General features: G+C 37.9%; 1 protein-coding gene across 2 annotated transcripts; it reads right to left on the bottom strand.

Moving 5' to 3' along the window:
- Positions 1-3402: 3402 nt before the first annotated feature.
- On the bottom strand, positions 3403-11572 carry LOC114471323 (dual specificity protein kinase CLK4-like). 2 transcript variants are annotated; one of them, XM_028460070.1, is made up of 13 exons: positions 11424-11572; positions 8691-8848; positions 7533-7782; positions 6849-6945; positions 6522-6588; positions 6313-6429; positions 6064-6230; positions 5891-5985; positions 4967-5096; positions 4796-4878; positions 4628-4707; positions 4457-4547; positions 3403-3962 (listed from the first exon to the last, which is right to left on the bottom strand). In XM_028460070.1, the coding sequence occupies exons 2-13, from the start codon at positions 8846-8848 to the stop codon at positions 3780-3782; spliced, it is 1518 nt and encodes a 505-aa protein (XP_028315871.1). In that variant the 5' UTR covers positions 11424-11572; the 3' UTR covers positions 3403-3779. The 2 variants fall into 2 exon arrangements, with proteins under 2 accessions (XP_028315871.1, XP_028315872.1); XM_028460071.1 differs by lacking the exons at positions 6849-6945; positions 8691-8848; positions 11424-11572 and having other exon boundaries at positions 7533-7665.
- Positions 11573-17746: the final 6174 nt, after the last annotated feature.

Here is a 17746-nt window from a genome sequence, read left to right as displayed (position 1 = left end):
TGCAAGTGACAGACGCTGATAGTCAACACACTGATCCCCCTTTAAAACCGCAGGCCAATCCACTAGTGCCTGGGTTCTCAAACAGGGGTACGCGTACCTCCAGAGCAGAGGTGGGCAATTTTTATCACAGCCGGGCCACAAAATGTGTTTGTTTGATGGGAGGGTCACGTTTTCAATATTCATGTCCGCATTTAGAATAATGAGCAGTCCGAGCGTTATATTGTAATTTTGTGTGTTTTTCTGTCATTCTGTGTATGTTTGTTGTTGACTTACTCGCTATGAGGCATTTTGTGCATTTATGTAGTCCTTTTGTGTATTTTTCCTGTAAAATGTGTTTTTTGGGGTTTTTTTTGTTTTGGAGTCATATGTGCTGTCTTTTTGTGTTTTTGGAGTAATTTTGTGTATTTCTGTTATCGTTTTGCTTGTTTGTCAGTACTGTGGGTTTGCAGAGTTATTTTTCACGTTTTTCTTGTCTTTTTGTGTGCTTTTGTTTTCATTTTCTGTAATTTTGTATATTTTTTTGAAGAATTTTGTGTATTACTGTTGTCATTTTGTTCATTTTTGGAGTAGTTTTGTGAGTTTTTGGAGTATTTTCTGTGTATTTTCTCTCAACTTTAACTGTATTTTCCTGTAATGTTGTAATTATTTGAATTTCCTAATTCTTGCTTTTGTCTTGTGTATTTTTCTGTTATTCTGTATGTTTACTTTGGGGGCCGCGTAAAGTGAGACAGAGGGACGCCAATTGCCTATGTCTGTGTTAAGAATTCTATTTTTTTTTGGGGGGGGGGCAATGCCACCACTGCCCCCGCAAACTCCTCGTATAAATAAAATGCTATATTTTCTTGTCATTTATTGAAACAGAATTATTTTATGCTGTAGAGGCCATTTTATCACACTTCTGATAATAGGAGAAATTGATTCGCTACATTTTACATAGGATATCGCATTTAGTTACGATTGAAGTAATTGTATAAAAAGTTGCATTGGTATTTTCTTTCAAGTAAATGTAACTAATTGTTTTGAATTTCTAGATTAAGCCTTAGGGAACCAACCAACAAACGAGACACAGCTTGGGGTCTAGGAAAGCCCGCTGTTCCACAAAAGAAAAAGTATATGAAAGAAAATTTTGCATTTGTGAAGGGGGGTACACAGGACAAAAAAGACTGTGAATCACTGCACTAGTTTACTGGTTTACAGCCAAATTATTGTCCCTCATTGAAAGTACACTTTAGCAAACTGAAAAAGTGTGATAAATGGATTGTACATGTGTGTGCGAGTCTAAATAGTGATAATTACTAAAAATGACAGAGGTTTGATTAACTACTAGATGAGCTTTAATACAACTAGGGATGTTCAATATTTGCTATGTGCTTGTATCCAATGCTGATCATGTCAAGCATTACATTTCAAATATTAACCTATAAACACAGGCACCTCTCAAAAATAGTATTTAGTCAGACACCAATTGTTCAAGTGCTCCCACTTAAAAAGATGAGAGGCCTGTAATTTTCATCATAGGTATACCTCAACTATGAGAGACAACATGAGAAAAAACAATACAGAACATCACATTTTTAATGAATTAATTGGTAAATCCCTTGGTAAAACAAGTATTTGGTACAAAGAATCAAGATTTCTGTCTCTCACAGACCTGTAACTTATTCTTTAAGAGGCTTCTCTGTCCTCCACTCATTACCTGTATTAATGGAACCTGTTTGAACTCGTTATCAGTATAAAAGACATTTGTCCACAACCTCAAACAGTCACACCCCAAACTCCACTATGGTCAAGACCAAAGAGCTGTCAAAGGACACCAGAAACAAAATTGTAGACCTGCACCAGGCTGGGAGAGTGAATCTACAATAGGTAAGCAGCTTGGTGTGAAGAAATCAACTGTGGGAGCAATTATTAGAAAATGGAAGACATATAAGAACACTGATAATCTCCCTCGATCTGGGGCTCCACGCAAGATCTCACCCCCGTGGGGTCAAAATGATCACAAGAACGGTGAGCAAAAATCTCAGAACCACTTGGGCGGACATAGTGAATGACCTGCAGAGAGCTGGTACCAAAGTAACAAAGGCTACCATCAGTAACACACTACGCCACCAGGGACTCATATCCTGCAGTGCCAGACGGGTCCCCCTGCTTAAGCCAATACATGTCCGGGCCCGTCTGAAGTTTGCTAGAGAGCATTTGGATGACCCACAAGAGAAACCAAAATAGAACTTTTTGGTAAAACTGAACTCTTCGTGTTTGGAGGAGAAAGAACACTGCTTTACCACTGTAAAGCATAGGGGTGGTACCATCATGCTTTGGGGCTGTTTCTCTGCAAAGGGACCGGGACGACTGATCCGTGTAAAGAAAAGAATGAATGGGGCCATGTATCGTGAGATTTTGAGTGAAAACCTTCTTCCATCAGCAAGGGCATTGAACATGAAACGTGGCTGGGTCTTTCAGCACGTCAATGATCCCAAACACACTGCACGGGCAACAAAGGAGTGGCTTCGTAAGAAGCATTTCAAGGTCCTGGAGTGGCCTAACAGTCTCCAGCACAATTGGTGACTGACTAAATACTTTTTTTTGCCCCCACTGTATGTAGGGGAAGCAGACATAGGTTAAAAACATTTATTTTAATATAAGCCTACTGTATGTAAAAATGCTACAAAAACGTGGAAAATATTGATCTGACCCATTAGTGCCTTGTTAATCAGTAGTTAAACTGCAATACTACAGGTCAATCTGAGTTATTAAATCACCCCATGCCAATTTCCTAATGAGTTTACTGTTTTAAAGGAAAATTTATCATGCAGCACTTACAACTAAAAACAAAAACTGGAACTTGCAATCAACAAATCAACTGGTGAGTAATGGCCTTGTTACTGGTCCTATCAGTAGATTAAATGCTGGGAATAAACTTGCTGTTGGCTGAAAGTGAACCCTTTGAACTTACACTGAATTGTTTAAATAATTTCCAGAAGACTGGCTGCGACACTGGAAAACTGACATTTTGAATAAAGTTATAAAATTAACAGTGAGCCTTTAAACAGCTGCAGTTAGAACCAGAAAAATCAAAGTGGTAAAATATAAACTTAACACATTGGTATGTTTAAATAGAGCAAGCTTGTATGTTTTCACTGCATCTGAATCTACTAGTGGTCACCAAAATAAGCGCATCTGATGCTAGTTAACCATGCATGGGTTGCACCTAAACTTTACATTTGATTGTAAGAAAGTTGTTGTGAAGTGAACAACTTTTAGCAGATCAATGGGTGAATGATGTCAATTTATCGATGGAACAGAGAGAAACAGCAGTACTCATGGATCATAGAACAGCTACTTACTGACACCTTCTGGATTACCACTGTTACAGCACCTTAAGTCATAAGAATCTCACGTTGGAACAGTTTTACTTGTGTTTATTGAGAATTTACATAACCAGTCAGTGGAGAACTGGCTTTAAACAAAATGTTTTCACTTTTTGTATTTTTACATTGATTGTTTACACAAACTAGAGAACCCAAAAATAAACAGTAAGGGGGACAAAAACTTTCCAAGTATTGAGATTATACAAAATGGAAATAAATAATAACCCACAAATGTTCCAATATAAGTCACTATTGTGACTTTGAAGATTGGCCCTGCACAGCAGTGGACTGACACAGTCAGCGTAAAGTACGTCTCTCTCGGAGAGTCAGGAAGCAGAGACATGCAGCCAGCCCCCACTTTAACAATGGCAGTACATTTCAGGTGGTCACAGCCTTGAGTTGGGGAGTGGGTCAGTCTGCTTTACTGCTACTGCTGCTAGTGCTGTTGCTTTTAGAGCTTTTGTGGTAGCAGGAGAAGAAAGGATGGCGTAGTGCCTGCTCCAGACTAAGCCTCTTAGCTGGGTCATACTCCATCATCTTCTCTATCAGGTCAAAGAGCTGCAGGTGGGCTTCACCTTTGGATGCCAAGTAATCCTAAAAACAAAGGTTTACACAAACTAATGTCACTTTTAATGAAACACTCAGTTTTACATGACATAACACCAAGTTATATGAGAAAAACTAATGAATCAGAAACTGAATAACTGTTTTTGAATAAAGAAACATTCTGCATCAGAGGCACTCTAAACACTGACAAGTGCAATAATGGGTAACACTTTGGGTAACACTTTACTTGAAGTTTTATACATAAGGCTGACATTTCGCTGTCATTAGCATGAATAAGGTGTAGTGAAGGCTGTCATTAAGTGTCGTTGGCTAAACTATGACACCTTTAGCTAAATTATTAGCCAACACTGGGGTTAGGGTAATGAATGACACTTAATGACGGCCTTCATGACCTCCTTATTCATGCTAAAGACAGTTGTCATGTCATAATAATGATAGCATAATGTCAGCCTTTATGTATAAAACTAAGTAGAGTGTGACCTAATAATGTAGCAAAATCAACTCAATTGTAGACGTCTCACCTTCAGGGGTTTACAGTGTTTCCTGACGTATCTCCCTGAAGAACTGTGCACGTCCCAGTCAAGCTTATACCTGTTGACAAATCGCCGTTTCCTGCACAACAGATTTATTAACATCACGTTACACCAAAGAATAAAAATTAAACAAGCAAAAGGTGTTCCATTAACTCTTACTTAGTTTTTTCAAGTAGGTTTCTGGGAATTGGGCCAAGGACTCTCTCCATCATGGCAAGATGCTCTTTACTATCATGGGTCTGGTTCAGAACAGAAAACACTGAGCTTGACAACGTGCTAAGCTACAACAGTTGGCCTGATTCAAATAGTTTAATTATTTACACCTACCTGGAAAAGTGTTGATCCAAGATAGTATTCAATGAGGATACATCCCACGCTCCAGACATCACAGGAATGGTTCCAGCCTAAATCTGAGGAATACACAACAAACACCCATAACGTCCATGCACACACACACACATCAGACGTCTCTGACCGTTAGCGTTAAACAGCACTTACCTAAGATGACCTCAGGAGCGCGATAATGCCGAGTGGATACGACCGACGTATGGTGCTCATGATCATATGTGGCATTACCAAAGTCAACTATCTTAATATCTGGGTTCTTCAACTTCCGCTCATCCCGTTTCTGAACAGAAAAAGCAACAAGTAAAACTCAGAGTTAGAACAAAGAAGCAGCCAGGGTTGGAGCCAATTACATTATGAAATTACAATTACATACATTCAATTACAACTCAATTACAATTAGGTTGATCGACATTTTTCCAATTACAATTGTTATTCTCCCTGAAAGTCTTTTACAATTACGTTCTCAATAACTAAAGTTCAATTACAATTAATCACAATTACTGGGCCTTTAATAAATAACCTTTATTAAACGTAAGCTTTCTCTTGTGTTAGCTTCTTGTTAGCTTCTCTCATGATAACGGCTCAGTTTGTCCAATGTTTTAAATCAGCTGTAAAGTACACTAAAAAATATGATCCATCATCTGTGTTTTTTATCTCTTGGTTACCTCGTTAGGTTTCCTTATCCATGAAAATATTAGTTTTAATGTTTTTGGTGCGGTATGAGCCTTTTATCTGTCAGTACTCCCCTCAATTAAATTTTTTTCTAAATGCTATATTGATCCTTATGAGAGGTGACAGGTAACCTTGATATGAAACATATTTTAATAATTGTAAGCAATAAACTTTAATGTGGTTTAGTTCAATTATAAATGACAGTTTTCAAATAATTTCCATGCAAAATACAATTAAAAAGTCATCTGACCTAAATTACAATTCAATTACGTTAACAGTAACATCTTTTTCCAGTTCCAATTTATATATTATGTCATAATTGTAATTAATAATTAATTATGCGATTACAATTATAATTGACCCCAACCCTGTAAGCAGGTGTTTGGTATTTAGCACACGTACCATGTCACGGTTGTACTTCAGATCATAGTCTGAATTGATGAAGAGAATGTTTTCAGGCTTCAAGTCTGTGTGGGTCAGCTTGTTTTTGTGCAGAACTGAGAAGAAAACACATCAGTGTTATTTCAAAACGCTGTCGAACTGAAACACGTGCACAGGAAGTGTTCAGTACTCACAATCCACAGCTCGTATTATCTGGTAGGCCATGTGCCTGATGTGATCGACGGGGAAAGGCTGAAAGTTGTTTTCCTTGAGGAAATCATACGTGCTGAGCCCGAGCAGCTCAAAGGCGATACAAATGTGTCCGTGGTAGTCGAACCAGTCTATCATACGCACACAAGCACTGCACACGAGCACACAACAGAGGGAGAGGTTACAACAGTCTATAAATGAACACATTCTAATCCACTGTTACATTAACTTACTGCTTGCTGTTGCAGTCGAGGGTCTTTAGCTGCTCGAGTACCTCTACCTCAGACACAGCCGCCTCACGGTAGCGGTCTATATTTTTTATGATCTTCAGAGCTACTCGAGCCCCATCACTGAAAGCATGAAACATATCCACAACAACATTGAATGAATCTGAATAAACAAGAGGCCCAGTTTTAAGTTAAAATTCTTCATTTGGACTTACTTTGAATGATCAATGCATTCGACGACCTTTCCAAAGGCACCCTCCCCGAGAGTACACGTAATCTCATCTACAGAAAATGCAAAGTTGAAGTTAGACACCCAGAAGTGACACAATTCCCTTCATCGAACCCACTGAAATAAACATAATTCAAAAACACTGACATACATTTAATTTCTTAAATCTATTAAATGAGAAAAAAAAACTTGACAAAAAGATTAACTTTGGCTGGTCCAACATTACAGCCTCTAAATTAATGTTTAAATGTAAAAAAAAAAAAATATATATACAGGAAACAGCGTAAGAAAAAAAAAGGTGTATATTCTATACATCTCGCTTTCAGCATGTCTCCGGTGTGATAGATGAGGTGACCCTCGTCATCATCCTCAACACTCCGGGATCTTTTCCTGCGGTGATGGCTCCTCCTCTGCACCGGACCCGACGCAATCCGCCATCACATCAACAACCCACCAGTCAGCCAGCACCAGGCCATCACATTGCGACACCGCCATTCATTCAACCGGGCCAAGGGAAGAGGTGAGGGATGGATAGATTCAGCCCGTTCAGTAACATCAGCAGGCGAATGGACGGAAGGACGGAGCGGCAAATTCAAATTCAGCCCACGTCAGAGAAATTGGGCGGCAGCCACCACATAGTGTGTGTTACAGAAGAAAAACAACATGGCAACAAGATTTTCAGATGAGACTTTATCCAAAGTGATACAGAAAGAAAACTGAATGTGAATCAATTATTCTACACTTGCATATATTTTATTCAATTCCTTTTGACCCTTTCAAATCTCAGCATTACCAATGTTGACTTTACTGTTACACAAACCAAACCAGCCCCAACACTTATTTGTTGTCGATCATAATTAACAATGTGAAGTAAAACTCACACCAATTTAAAATTGACATTTATTAATATTGGCTATACATGAACGACCATAAAGCATTTAGATTGGTGATCTAAACACAAAAGGGAAAAAGAAGAGACGGACAAAGGTGCACGTACCGAGGAGGATTCCAGGCGACAGTGGCTTCGTTTTCGTCTTCCATCTCTGTTTCTGCGGCTGCTTCGCCCGCTGCGTCCACTGACACCACTGCGTCCAGAAGACTTGCTGTAGTGATGCCAGTCTTGGTCTCTGTCCTTGTACGTGCTTTCATGACTGTTGGTATCCCAGGTCATGTCTGCACTGTAGTCCACAAGGTAGCCGTCCCGATATTCCAGCCTTTGGTTCTGATTGCGGGTCTCCAGATAATGTCTGCAATCAAAACAAAGAGACAAACCAAAAACAACCTTTAAAAAAGTAATTGTGAGATTAGAAATGACTCACTTTGTCTCCAGTCTGAATCTAAAGTGAAGACTGGATGTGATGGTGCAAATGGACCACCTGTTGCCTGACACTTTATCTCTAGGCTTTTTATATAACATTTGTAATTAGCAACATACTGATTGACACCCAGCACCTTGCAATCGGTTTAATTAGAGGAGAGCAATGCAGCATGATCATAAATAACAAATGTGCAAATGGCACCGTTTATCATTACGGAAATGCTTACGTGGCACATTTAAGGACACGAAGACTAAGAGTCATAAAACACTTGTCCTCACAGGTTTAAGCTCTTCAATAGACTTTATTACTTATTTATTGAGAGCTACGTTAGCCACTTAGAAATGAGAAGTATTAAAAATTACAAAAAACTGTCACAATCTTGCCATTTAACACTTGTGAATCTTGAGCTCTCACAACTTTCTACAGTACTACCCAAGCCAATATTAGAAACAAAAACTAAACAAAATAATCAAACGTAATCCCAATAATGTACTAAAAATGAATTGTCACATTATGTTTTTGTTGTTCCACCTATAATATTTGGGCACATACTATATGGGATCTGAAAAAATCCTCAAACTACTTTTACCTCGTCACCCTACTGGTGTCACTTATCCGAGAACAAATCTGCCCCTCTACAGCATTAAAATTAGAGCAGATCTGGAAACATTCCAGACATCATTAAACTCACATAAAGTACTCTACGAGTAAACCGTGAATGCAATTAGAACTTTAAATGCAGAGTATGTACCAGTTATTAAAAGAAACAGGTATCAATACATCTCATAATACAGTGCCATTATTAGCCTTTCATCGATGACATATTGGATATATACCCTTCAAAGGTTTTGTGGTGATAGGTTCTTCTGGTTTTATTTTCTCTCTCACTGCTGTGTGAATCTTGTCTCTTTCTTTTATGACTTGCCATCCTCTCCTCCCAGCAGTATTCGTCGAGCCAGATACGATGAGAGGGTGTTCGCTTCGACTGGCGCATCTGGGGGACAGAGGTTAGAAATGTCAAATAGGAACATGTCTTTAGGTTCAAACGTCAATGTCTATTTTGTGCCGAGTATCACCTCATTAATACTAGCTGAGGCTTCATCTACATTACCAAAAGATAAGCACTGAGCAGGATAAACCAACCATCACAATACTATCCTACTTCAAAAAATAATCGAATGCATTTCAGGGCTCTACACTAACTTTTCCAGTGGTGGCATTGGTACGACTAACATTCTGAGTTGGTCGTACCAGCACAGAATTTGGTCGCACCCGTTTTTTTTCAAGCCATGCATGCTGATGAATAGTTGACTTACAGTAACTGGCATACCGTAGTTGAAGTAAAGATTGACAGTGACTCGAAATAGGATATTTGCTAAATATTTTAATGTCAATATTAAGTTTTTAAGCAGTGGCTGAAATAACAGGTCAATTATTTTATATAATTTTAATAGTAGTAACAAAAACTATAGCACACTACAATGATGATGCAACCTTATGTTGGTCTGTAAATGCAGTAAATTAAAATAACTGCCTTGAATAAATTTGCTCTCGCATCATGGCTGTATCAAACGCCTTGAAATAGGCCCGTCTCCTTAAGAAGCTCCTACCCGTTCCGACACGCCCCTTCAGCACGCTGTCTGTGGCGTCATCGCAACACTACTGCATCTCCTCCACACGCACTGAAACAACTATCAATCTTCGGTGCATTGTAATTTGACTATTGGAAAGGAGCTACAATTTATCACTTTGTGAACAATGGCCATGCAGGATACTGTGCATCCATACGAATGCGATCCTGCGTCTGACCTGGAAAGTGACTTTGAAGACGAACCTGAGAGAGTTCTGCTTGGTAATATTCAACCTTCTTGTCATAAATAAATAAATATACGTAATTTTTAAGCTACATTTTGCAATTCAGTAATATGAAACTATGTTGCAATTAAATCATAAATATAACATTTTTTAATCATAAAGGGCAACAGCTAAATGTTTGATTAATAATTTATTTTCTGTTAAAAGTAACATGAATAGTTACATTTTGGAGCCAGATGTTTGGCTAAGGACAGTTATGTTACATTATGAAGCGTACGTTGCTATGAAATTACATACATCGTTATAAAGCTATGTTTTGCAATAAAACGCTGTGCCGCTGCCTGCTCGAGATGCGGGGGAGGGGCGCTGTGCTGTGGAGCGGTGGGCGAGGACAAAAGGTCAGAGGCACTTCCAAGAGGTGGGGGCGTTCCTAGGAGGACTCAGGCGAATCTACTTTAATTTTACTACCTTTTGGTAGTGAGCTCGCTACTTCCGGTTCATATGACATCACTGTGTTGCAGTTTGTTTGGGTTTAAAAAATACTAGGGATGTAACGATTAATCGTAATCGATTCATAAGTTCATTCATCTATCCACAAGTGTAGGCGGCGGGCGGAGTCTGCTAATACTTTCTTTCTGGCTGCCTTCTACTCTTAAATATGTTAATTCATTACCCCTTTAGCACCGAAAGAATATCTGTAATATTACTTGAATATCTGTAAAAGTCATGCTTTTCTATTAGCTCTGTCTGCTAGCATAGCTTCTCTTCTTCACTGCAAGATATCTGCATGCCAACCGACCACTGTGTTACCAGCGCCCTCTGCTGGTCCAAACAAATATGACGTAAATCAGTGCAATCGGTTTTTTTTTTTTTTAAAGTCCAATTGTTAAGGCACACAATACATTTTCAGTTGCACTTTTAAAAGAAAAAGAACTATTATGCAGTTTTGCATTGTTTATAATAGAACCAGAATTTAAATTAATAGGCTTCATTTTCATTTGTATTATTCCTTTATTTATTTAATTCAAGATTTATTTTTAGTTAAATTGCATTGTTTTGAATAGTTTCTCAAGGAATTCTTTTGACAATGAAAAATAAAAGGAAAATAATACAGTATTTTCTAGTTTTTTTTCCCAAAAATTTTTTTTGTCTACAGTCCCATTTTGTAAATGAAAAAATCGTGAGAGAATCGTATCGGGAGTTGAGTGAATCGTTACATCCCTACTGGAGACACAACATAGAAGCAGATGCAAAAAAAAAAAAAACTACTAAAATAAACCCCGGCCACTGAAGAGGCCTCACAATATCTAACAACTCAGAATCCCCTATGAAACCATAAGCAATCTCTGAATTAGACGGACTCTGTTTAATCAGAAAAATAAAAACATGAATGACCTTCCACAGCACTAACAAGCTGACGGTGAACGATCTACATAGTTTTACGTTGTCGTGCCATTTTATATAAGTCAAACGAAGCTAGCCACAATAAACTGTAAACCAACGAATGATAATATAATTTGGTTCAATGCCACTTTTTCCATGTGCGATAACACATGATATAACTTATAGAAAGAATCAATATGCTTATTTGACCTAACAGTCAAATGAAAGAAGATACCGAGTTATTGTTATGTCGCGGTGCATACTCGATAACAGCCATGTTGAGTAGTCACGAATTTCCGTGAGCTAACTTGCTAACAGGCTAGCGTAATGCAAAGTTGACTGCTGAAAAACCATTAAATGGTATGTCTTACCCCAATGTAGCTCGAACAACCCTCAAGAGTGAAGATTTGACGTGTATTGACGAGTTAAAAGACAAAAGACGTCGAATAACGTAATGTGGCTGTCGTTTACGAAATGGCGCTGGTCTGCTTCTGGTATTTTCTTCAACCCGTTCAATGAGGTCGTGACGTAAGGATGACGTATTGAGTGAAGCGATTCTTTTAAATTTGTATAATAATAATAATACGTATTATTATTATTATTATTATTATTATTTTTGTGAAAAACGCGGCGGGGGGGATGCATATAATGGCTTCAAGAACATAGAATAATATGTTTTACATGGTAAACACTGCTTTCAGTTCACTAAAGATAAGAGCAATGGCTTTTGAGTGATAAAAGACAAACTAACATCAACTACTGCTCAAAACAAGACATAAACACACAACCCTACCAAAGTAACAACAACACTGTGGCACACGACGCCAGCTGAGGCGATATGACGGTGAAAATGTACAGTGAGATTGAGATCTTTGGTAACTTTAGTTGAAAGATCCTGTAGTTTCTGAGCAGATCTAATTTGTCTCTTTAGTGCAACTTCCTTTCAAGTTCTCTGTCCTTTCAACACATACGCGAACTCGTTTATCGAACGTAGACATGTCACCATGGCGACAGCGATTGACTAACCAATCACAGGGCAGCTGAAACGCTACAGAATCACCTTAGGATTCACCGCAGTAACAGGATGTACCTGTAATGTCCACAGGGGGCGCTGTACAGGAGTTAATGTGTTTAAAACAATTTACTGAGTATTAACAAGTAACTAAGTGCATACCTTTCCTTAGGCTCGGTGTACAGCGGTGGCACCCTCTGTGCAGGGTTAATAATAATAATAATAATAATAATAATAATAATAATAATAATAATACAAATTAAAAAAAAAAAATCGCTTCACTCAATACGTCATCCTTACGTCACGACCTCATTGAACGGGTTGAAGAAAATACAATAATAATAATAATAATACGTATTATTATTATTATCGTGAAAAACGCGGGGGGGGGGGGTGCATATAATGGCTTCAAGAACATAGAATAATGTGTTTTACATGGTAAACACTGCTTTCAGTTCACTAAAGATAAGAGCAATGGCTTTTGAGTGATAAAAGACAAACTAACATCAACTACTGCTCAAAACAAGACATAAACACACAACCTTACCAAAGTAACAACAACACTGTGGCACACGACGCCAGCTGAGGCGATATGACGGTGAAAATGTACAGTGAGATCGAGATCTTTAGTAACTTTAGTTGAAAGATCCTGTAGTTTCTGAGCAGATCTAATTTGTCTCTTTAGTGCAACTTCCTTTCAAGTTCTTCTTCTTCTAATGGTTTCCGGCAGGCTGTACACTAAAAGAAGCGTAATGCTGCCCTTCCTTTCAAGTTCTCTGTCCTTTCAACACATGCGCGAACTCGTCTTTCGAATGTAGACATGTCACCATGGCGACAGCGATTGACTAACCAATCACAGGGCAGCTGAAACGCTACAGAATCACGTTAGGATTCACCGCAGTAACAGGATGTACCTGTAATGTCCACAGGGGGCGCTGTACAGGAGTTAATGTGCTTAAAACAATTTACTGAGTATTAACAAGTAACTAAGTGCGTACCTTTCCTTAGGCTCGGTGTACAGTGGTGGCACCCTCTGTGCAGGGTTAATAATAATAATAATAATAATAATAATACAAATTAAAAAAAAAAAATCGCTTCACTCAATACGTCATCCTTACGTCACGACCTCATTGAACGGGTTGAAGAAAATGCAATAATAATAATAATAATACGTATTATTATTATTATCGTGAAAAACGCGGGGGGGGGGGATGCATATAATGGCTTCAAGAACATAGAATAATATGTTTTACATGGTAAACACTGCTTTCAGTTCACTAAAGATAAGAGCAATGGCTTTTGAGTGATAAAAGACAAACTAACATCAACTACTGCTCAAAACAAGACATAAACACACAACCTTACCAAAGTAACAACAACACTGTGGCACACGACGCCAGCTGAGGCGATATGACGGTGAAAATGTACAGTGGGATTGAGATCTTTAGTAACTTTAGTTGAAAGATCCTGTAGTTTCTGAGCAGATCTAATTTGTCTCTTTAGTGCAACTTCCTTTCAAGTTCTTCTTCTTCTAATGGTTTCCGGCAGGCTGTACACTAAAAGAAGCGTAATGCTGCCCTTCCTTTCAAGTTCTCTGTCCTTTCAACACATGCGCGAACTCGTCTTTCGAATGTAGACATGTCACCATGGCGACAGCGATTGACTAACCAATCACAGGGCAGCTGAAACGCTACAGAATCACGTTAGGATTCACCGCAGTAACAGGATGTACCTGTAATGTCCACAGGGGGCGCTGTACAGGAGTTAATGTGTTTAAAACAATTTACTGAGTATTAACTAGTAACTAAGTGCGTACCTTTTCTTAGGCTCGGTGTACAGCGGTGGCACCCTCTGTGCAGGGTCTGGCACATCATCATTTATAAGCTGATGGACCAGCATTATTTTTTCTGGAGTTATTGCCCTTGTTCCGTTTTTTCCCCCTTTGTGTTACGTTAGGAGCTAATAACTCTAACGTAACACAAGGGGGGACGTTACAATTAATAGCTCCGCCCCCCGTGTTATGTTACAGTTATTAGCTCCGCCCCTTGTGTTATGTTACAGTTATTAGCTCTGCCCCTTGTGTAATGTTACAGTAATTAGCTCCGCCCATTGTGTTATTTTACAGTAATTAGTTCCGTTCCTTGTGTTCTGTTACAATTATTAGCTCTGCCCCCTGTGTAATGTTACAGTAATTAGCTCCGCCCATTGTGTTATTTTACAGTAATTAGTTCCGTTCCTTGTGTTCTGTTACAATTATTAGCTCTGCCCCCTGTGTAATGTTACAGTAATTAGCTCCGCCCATTGAGTTATTTTACAGTAATTAGTTCCGTTCCTTGTGTTCTGTTACAATTATTAGCTCTGCCCCCTGTGTAATGTTACAGTAATTAGCTCCGCCCATTGAGTTATTTTACAGTAATTAGTTCCGTTCCTTGTGTTATGTTACAATTATTAGCTCTGCCCAATTTCGTCACGTTACAATGAGTTATTATGAGCTCGACATCCCAAAGTAATGGCCAAGGTGAGATTCGAACCAGTGACCCGCCGGTCACAACACACGATCAAAACGATACGTTTTATTTGTAACTCATTCATAATGAATTAATCCTTATTGACATTGCACAAAAGCCTACAATGAAAATAGCAATTTCTATGCACACACACTCACAAAACCAATAAATATTTGCATATATAAACACTATTAAAACACTAACAATCTCTGGAATAACAGTACAAAAGCTGTTAGGTTGGAAATATCAACAGAGTGAACGAGCTTGTTTCTGTCCCTCTCGACCTATGACCCCCGAGGTCGCACATGCGCACTTCCAAAGTGTGAAAAGGCTTATAGAAGATTTAGATATGCTTTACAAATAAGGATAAAAGGTGAAAAAAAAATTATACAACCCTATTTTAATTTTGGCTTTTTATTATTCATTGATGCAGATGTAAAAAATAAGTTTTTTTTAATAAATTAAAAAACATTTAAAAATAACTAGTTTGTGCATTCTAAACCTGCTGCCAAAATGTACCAAATTATTGGAAATTTAAGTTTTGAGTGAATTCTGATTTATTTTATTTTCTGTTTGGCTTATGATTGTCAATGCTGTGTATTGTGTTTTGATCAGTTTTTGTACATTTTGTTAATGTGAATAACTGTGTAAACAGTAATTTATCTTTTTTTTTTTTTTTTTTTTTACTGCTTTATTTACATCAGTTCACATTGCCACCAACTTTTGTGTTAGCCTGCAGATTTAAATGTCTGGTTGGAAAAATGAAAAATGTAATAAAAATTAACTCGTTGGATATATGATTTCAGTTTTTATTATTATTTTATTAATTATATGTATACGTTTTATTATTAGTAGTTTTTACCAGTGTATTATTATTATTTTAGTATCTAAGTATTGAATGAAAGTATTACTTTGTTGCTGCTGGTACACAGACAAAACCATCTTGACCAGCATGTAATTTGTTATTATACATTTACAGACAGAGGACAGAGATAAAATATTTCTTATTAATCCTTTATTTATACGTGAAGCCCTGGGAGAGCTATTACCCTACAACAAAGCACTCGTCTTACAGTGATTTTTCTTTTTTAAATTAACAATTAAAAACACCTTAAAAAAGCAGTTAAATATATACATATGTACTATTAGAATATTTAACATTGTATGGTCGGTTTACATTCAAATATCATGTAGTCTACCCACATGCGTTGAAAGGATCGGACAGTGACAGTCCTCATAGGCCTAGAGCAGGGGTCTCAAGCTCAATTTACCTGGGGGCCCCTGGAGACATATTCTGGGTGAGAACGATTATTAATTTTTTAAACAGAAAATTAATCTGTACTTAAAACGTTTTGCATAGAATCCATACTAATGTGTGCATTTGCCAAAAATATGAAAATGTGTTGCGCCAAAAATAGGAACATTTACAATTTACCATGAACATAAAACTTGTGGGCCGCACTAACTTTAAACTTTCATATCAAGGTGGAGGTCACAAAATATCATCCTGCTGGCCACATTTGGCCCGCGGGCTACAAGTTTGAGGCCAATGGCCTAGAGAGTAATTGTGTGCGTTCTTCAAAGCGTTATCTCACGCTGAACATTAGCACATATTTTATGCTGTGCTCCAGGCATGTGGCATCTGTAAAGCGTTGCTTTTCCAAACTCAAACTGGAGAAGACTTATCCTGTAGTGTGTGCCAGCCTGGATCGGGACATCCGTCATTGTAATAACGTTGCTAACTAATATGTTTTACTTGCTAGCACTGGTGCGATCATCTAGCGCGTAGTTCTGCTCTCCAAACCATCTGTAATATTAGCAATTTTTTCTCCAACAGTTAGGATATTGACTTTTAATTCCCACTGACCCAAACCCAACTTTTGTACAGATTTTACAAGCACCCTGTGACAAATGTCCAAAGTAAACGCCAACGTACCCGTGACTTCACTGAAACAAACTGACCACGAGTACGCTATGGAAATGGACCGACGCAGCGACAAGAGAGGCCTCCATCTAAAGACCATGCTTGTAAAATATCAAAACCTAATGAAGACGAGATACCAGGCTCCGTTATCCTTGCCACTATCAACAAGCTCACTGAGAAGTTTGATTCACAAGAAGAACGCACGAGAGAGTTTGATGCTAAGCTAACGCAAAATTGTGCTATGTTAGTTAGCCTCACCAAGACGACTGAGTTCAACGCAGCGGAAATAAAAGATTGCAAAACCAATACCACTTTAGAGAATGAAATGAGCTGCTTAAAAACTGAAATCACTGTGCTAAAAGATGCCCTGCATCCCCTTCACTTTTCATTATGGTTGTGGAAATTCTTAGCATTATGATCAAAAATTGCGAAGAGGTCAAAAAATGTGATGTTTTAGGCAACCCATTAGCTATAATTCAGCTTGCGGTTGATACCACCCTTTTCCTTAAAATGAGACACAAATACCTATAACTCTACAAGTAGTCAGTTGCTTTTCCAAAGTCTCTGGCCTTAAATTAAATATTAATAAATTCCTGTATGATACAGTATGCCTGTTAAAGACCAAGTCAAATACTTGGGGATTACCATCTCAAAAAACTCAGAAGTCCGACTGAAAAGCAACTTTGATAATACAATAAAAACGACTAAAACTATCTTAAATACATGGTTACAGTGAGATATCTCCATATTTGGTAGATTATTACTTTCTAAAATGGAAGGCCTCTCAAGAATCATTTACCCTGCATATTCTCTAGACCAAATTATTATATAAGAATGACTGACATTGTCAAGTCTTTAGTGGAAGGTGGTCTAAATGCCATCGATATTGATCCAATGAATGGTGTTTTAAAACTAAGATGGTTACAAAACTTTATGACTCACATGAATATTTTATGGTTTAATCTCCCTGCTAAAATATTCTCCAATGTAGGCGGCATTCAATTGCTTCTACACTGTGATTTTGAACTGTCCAAACTACCCATGAAACTGTGAAAAAAATTCCATGAACAAGTTCTATAGTACTGGAAATTAATATATAAACACAATTACACACCCCATAACACGCCAATATGGAACAATCAATATATCCTTTTACAAAAAAAAAAAAAGTCCTTTTACTTTAAAGACTTTAAAGACACTCAACCTGTTTTTATTGTGTTTCCAAAAGAACTAATATCTCTAAAACTATGT

The sequence above is a fragment of the Gouania willdenowi genome, chromosome 10 (genome assembly GCF_900634775.1).
Source record: "Gouania willdenowi chromosome 10, fGouWil2.1, whole genome shotgun sequence".
Classification (NCBI taxonomy): domain Eukaryota; kingdom Metazoa; phylum Chordata; class Actinopteri; order Blenniiformes; family Gobiesocidae; genus Gouania; species Gouania willdenowi.
The sequence above is the reverse complement of the archived record's forward strand: the minus strand, read 5'-3'. Positions and strand labels throughout refer to the sequence as shown.

Bases quoted from the DNA above. Each gene is read 5' to 3' on its own strand.
- LOC114471323 (XM_028460070.1), bottom strand. From the start codon at position 8,848: ATGCGCCAGTCGAAGCGAACACCCTCTCATCGTATCTGGCTCGACGAA. The intron at 6,946-7,532 runs GTACGTGCACCT...GGTCCGGTGCAG, and splicing joins GTCGCCTGGAATCCTCCTCG to AGGAGGAGCCATCACCGCAG. The intron at 4,879-4,966 runs GTAAGTGCTGTT...TGTATTCCTCAG, and splicing joins CGCTCCTGAGGTCATCTTAG to ATTTAGGCTGGAACCATTCC.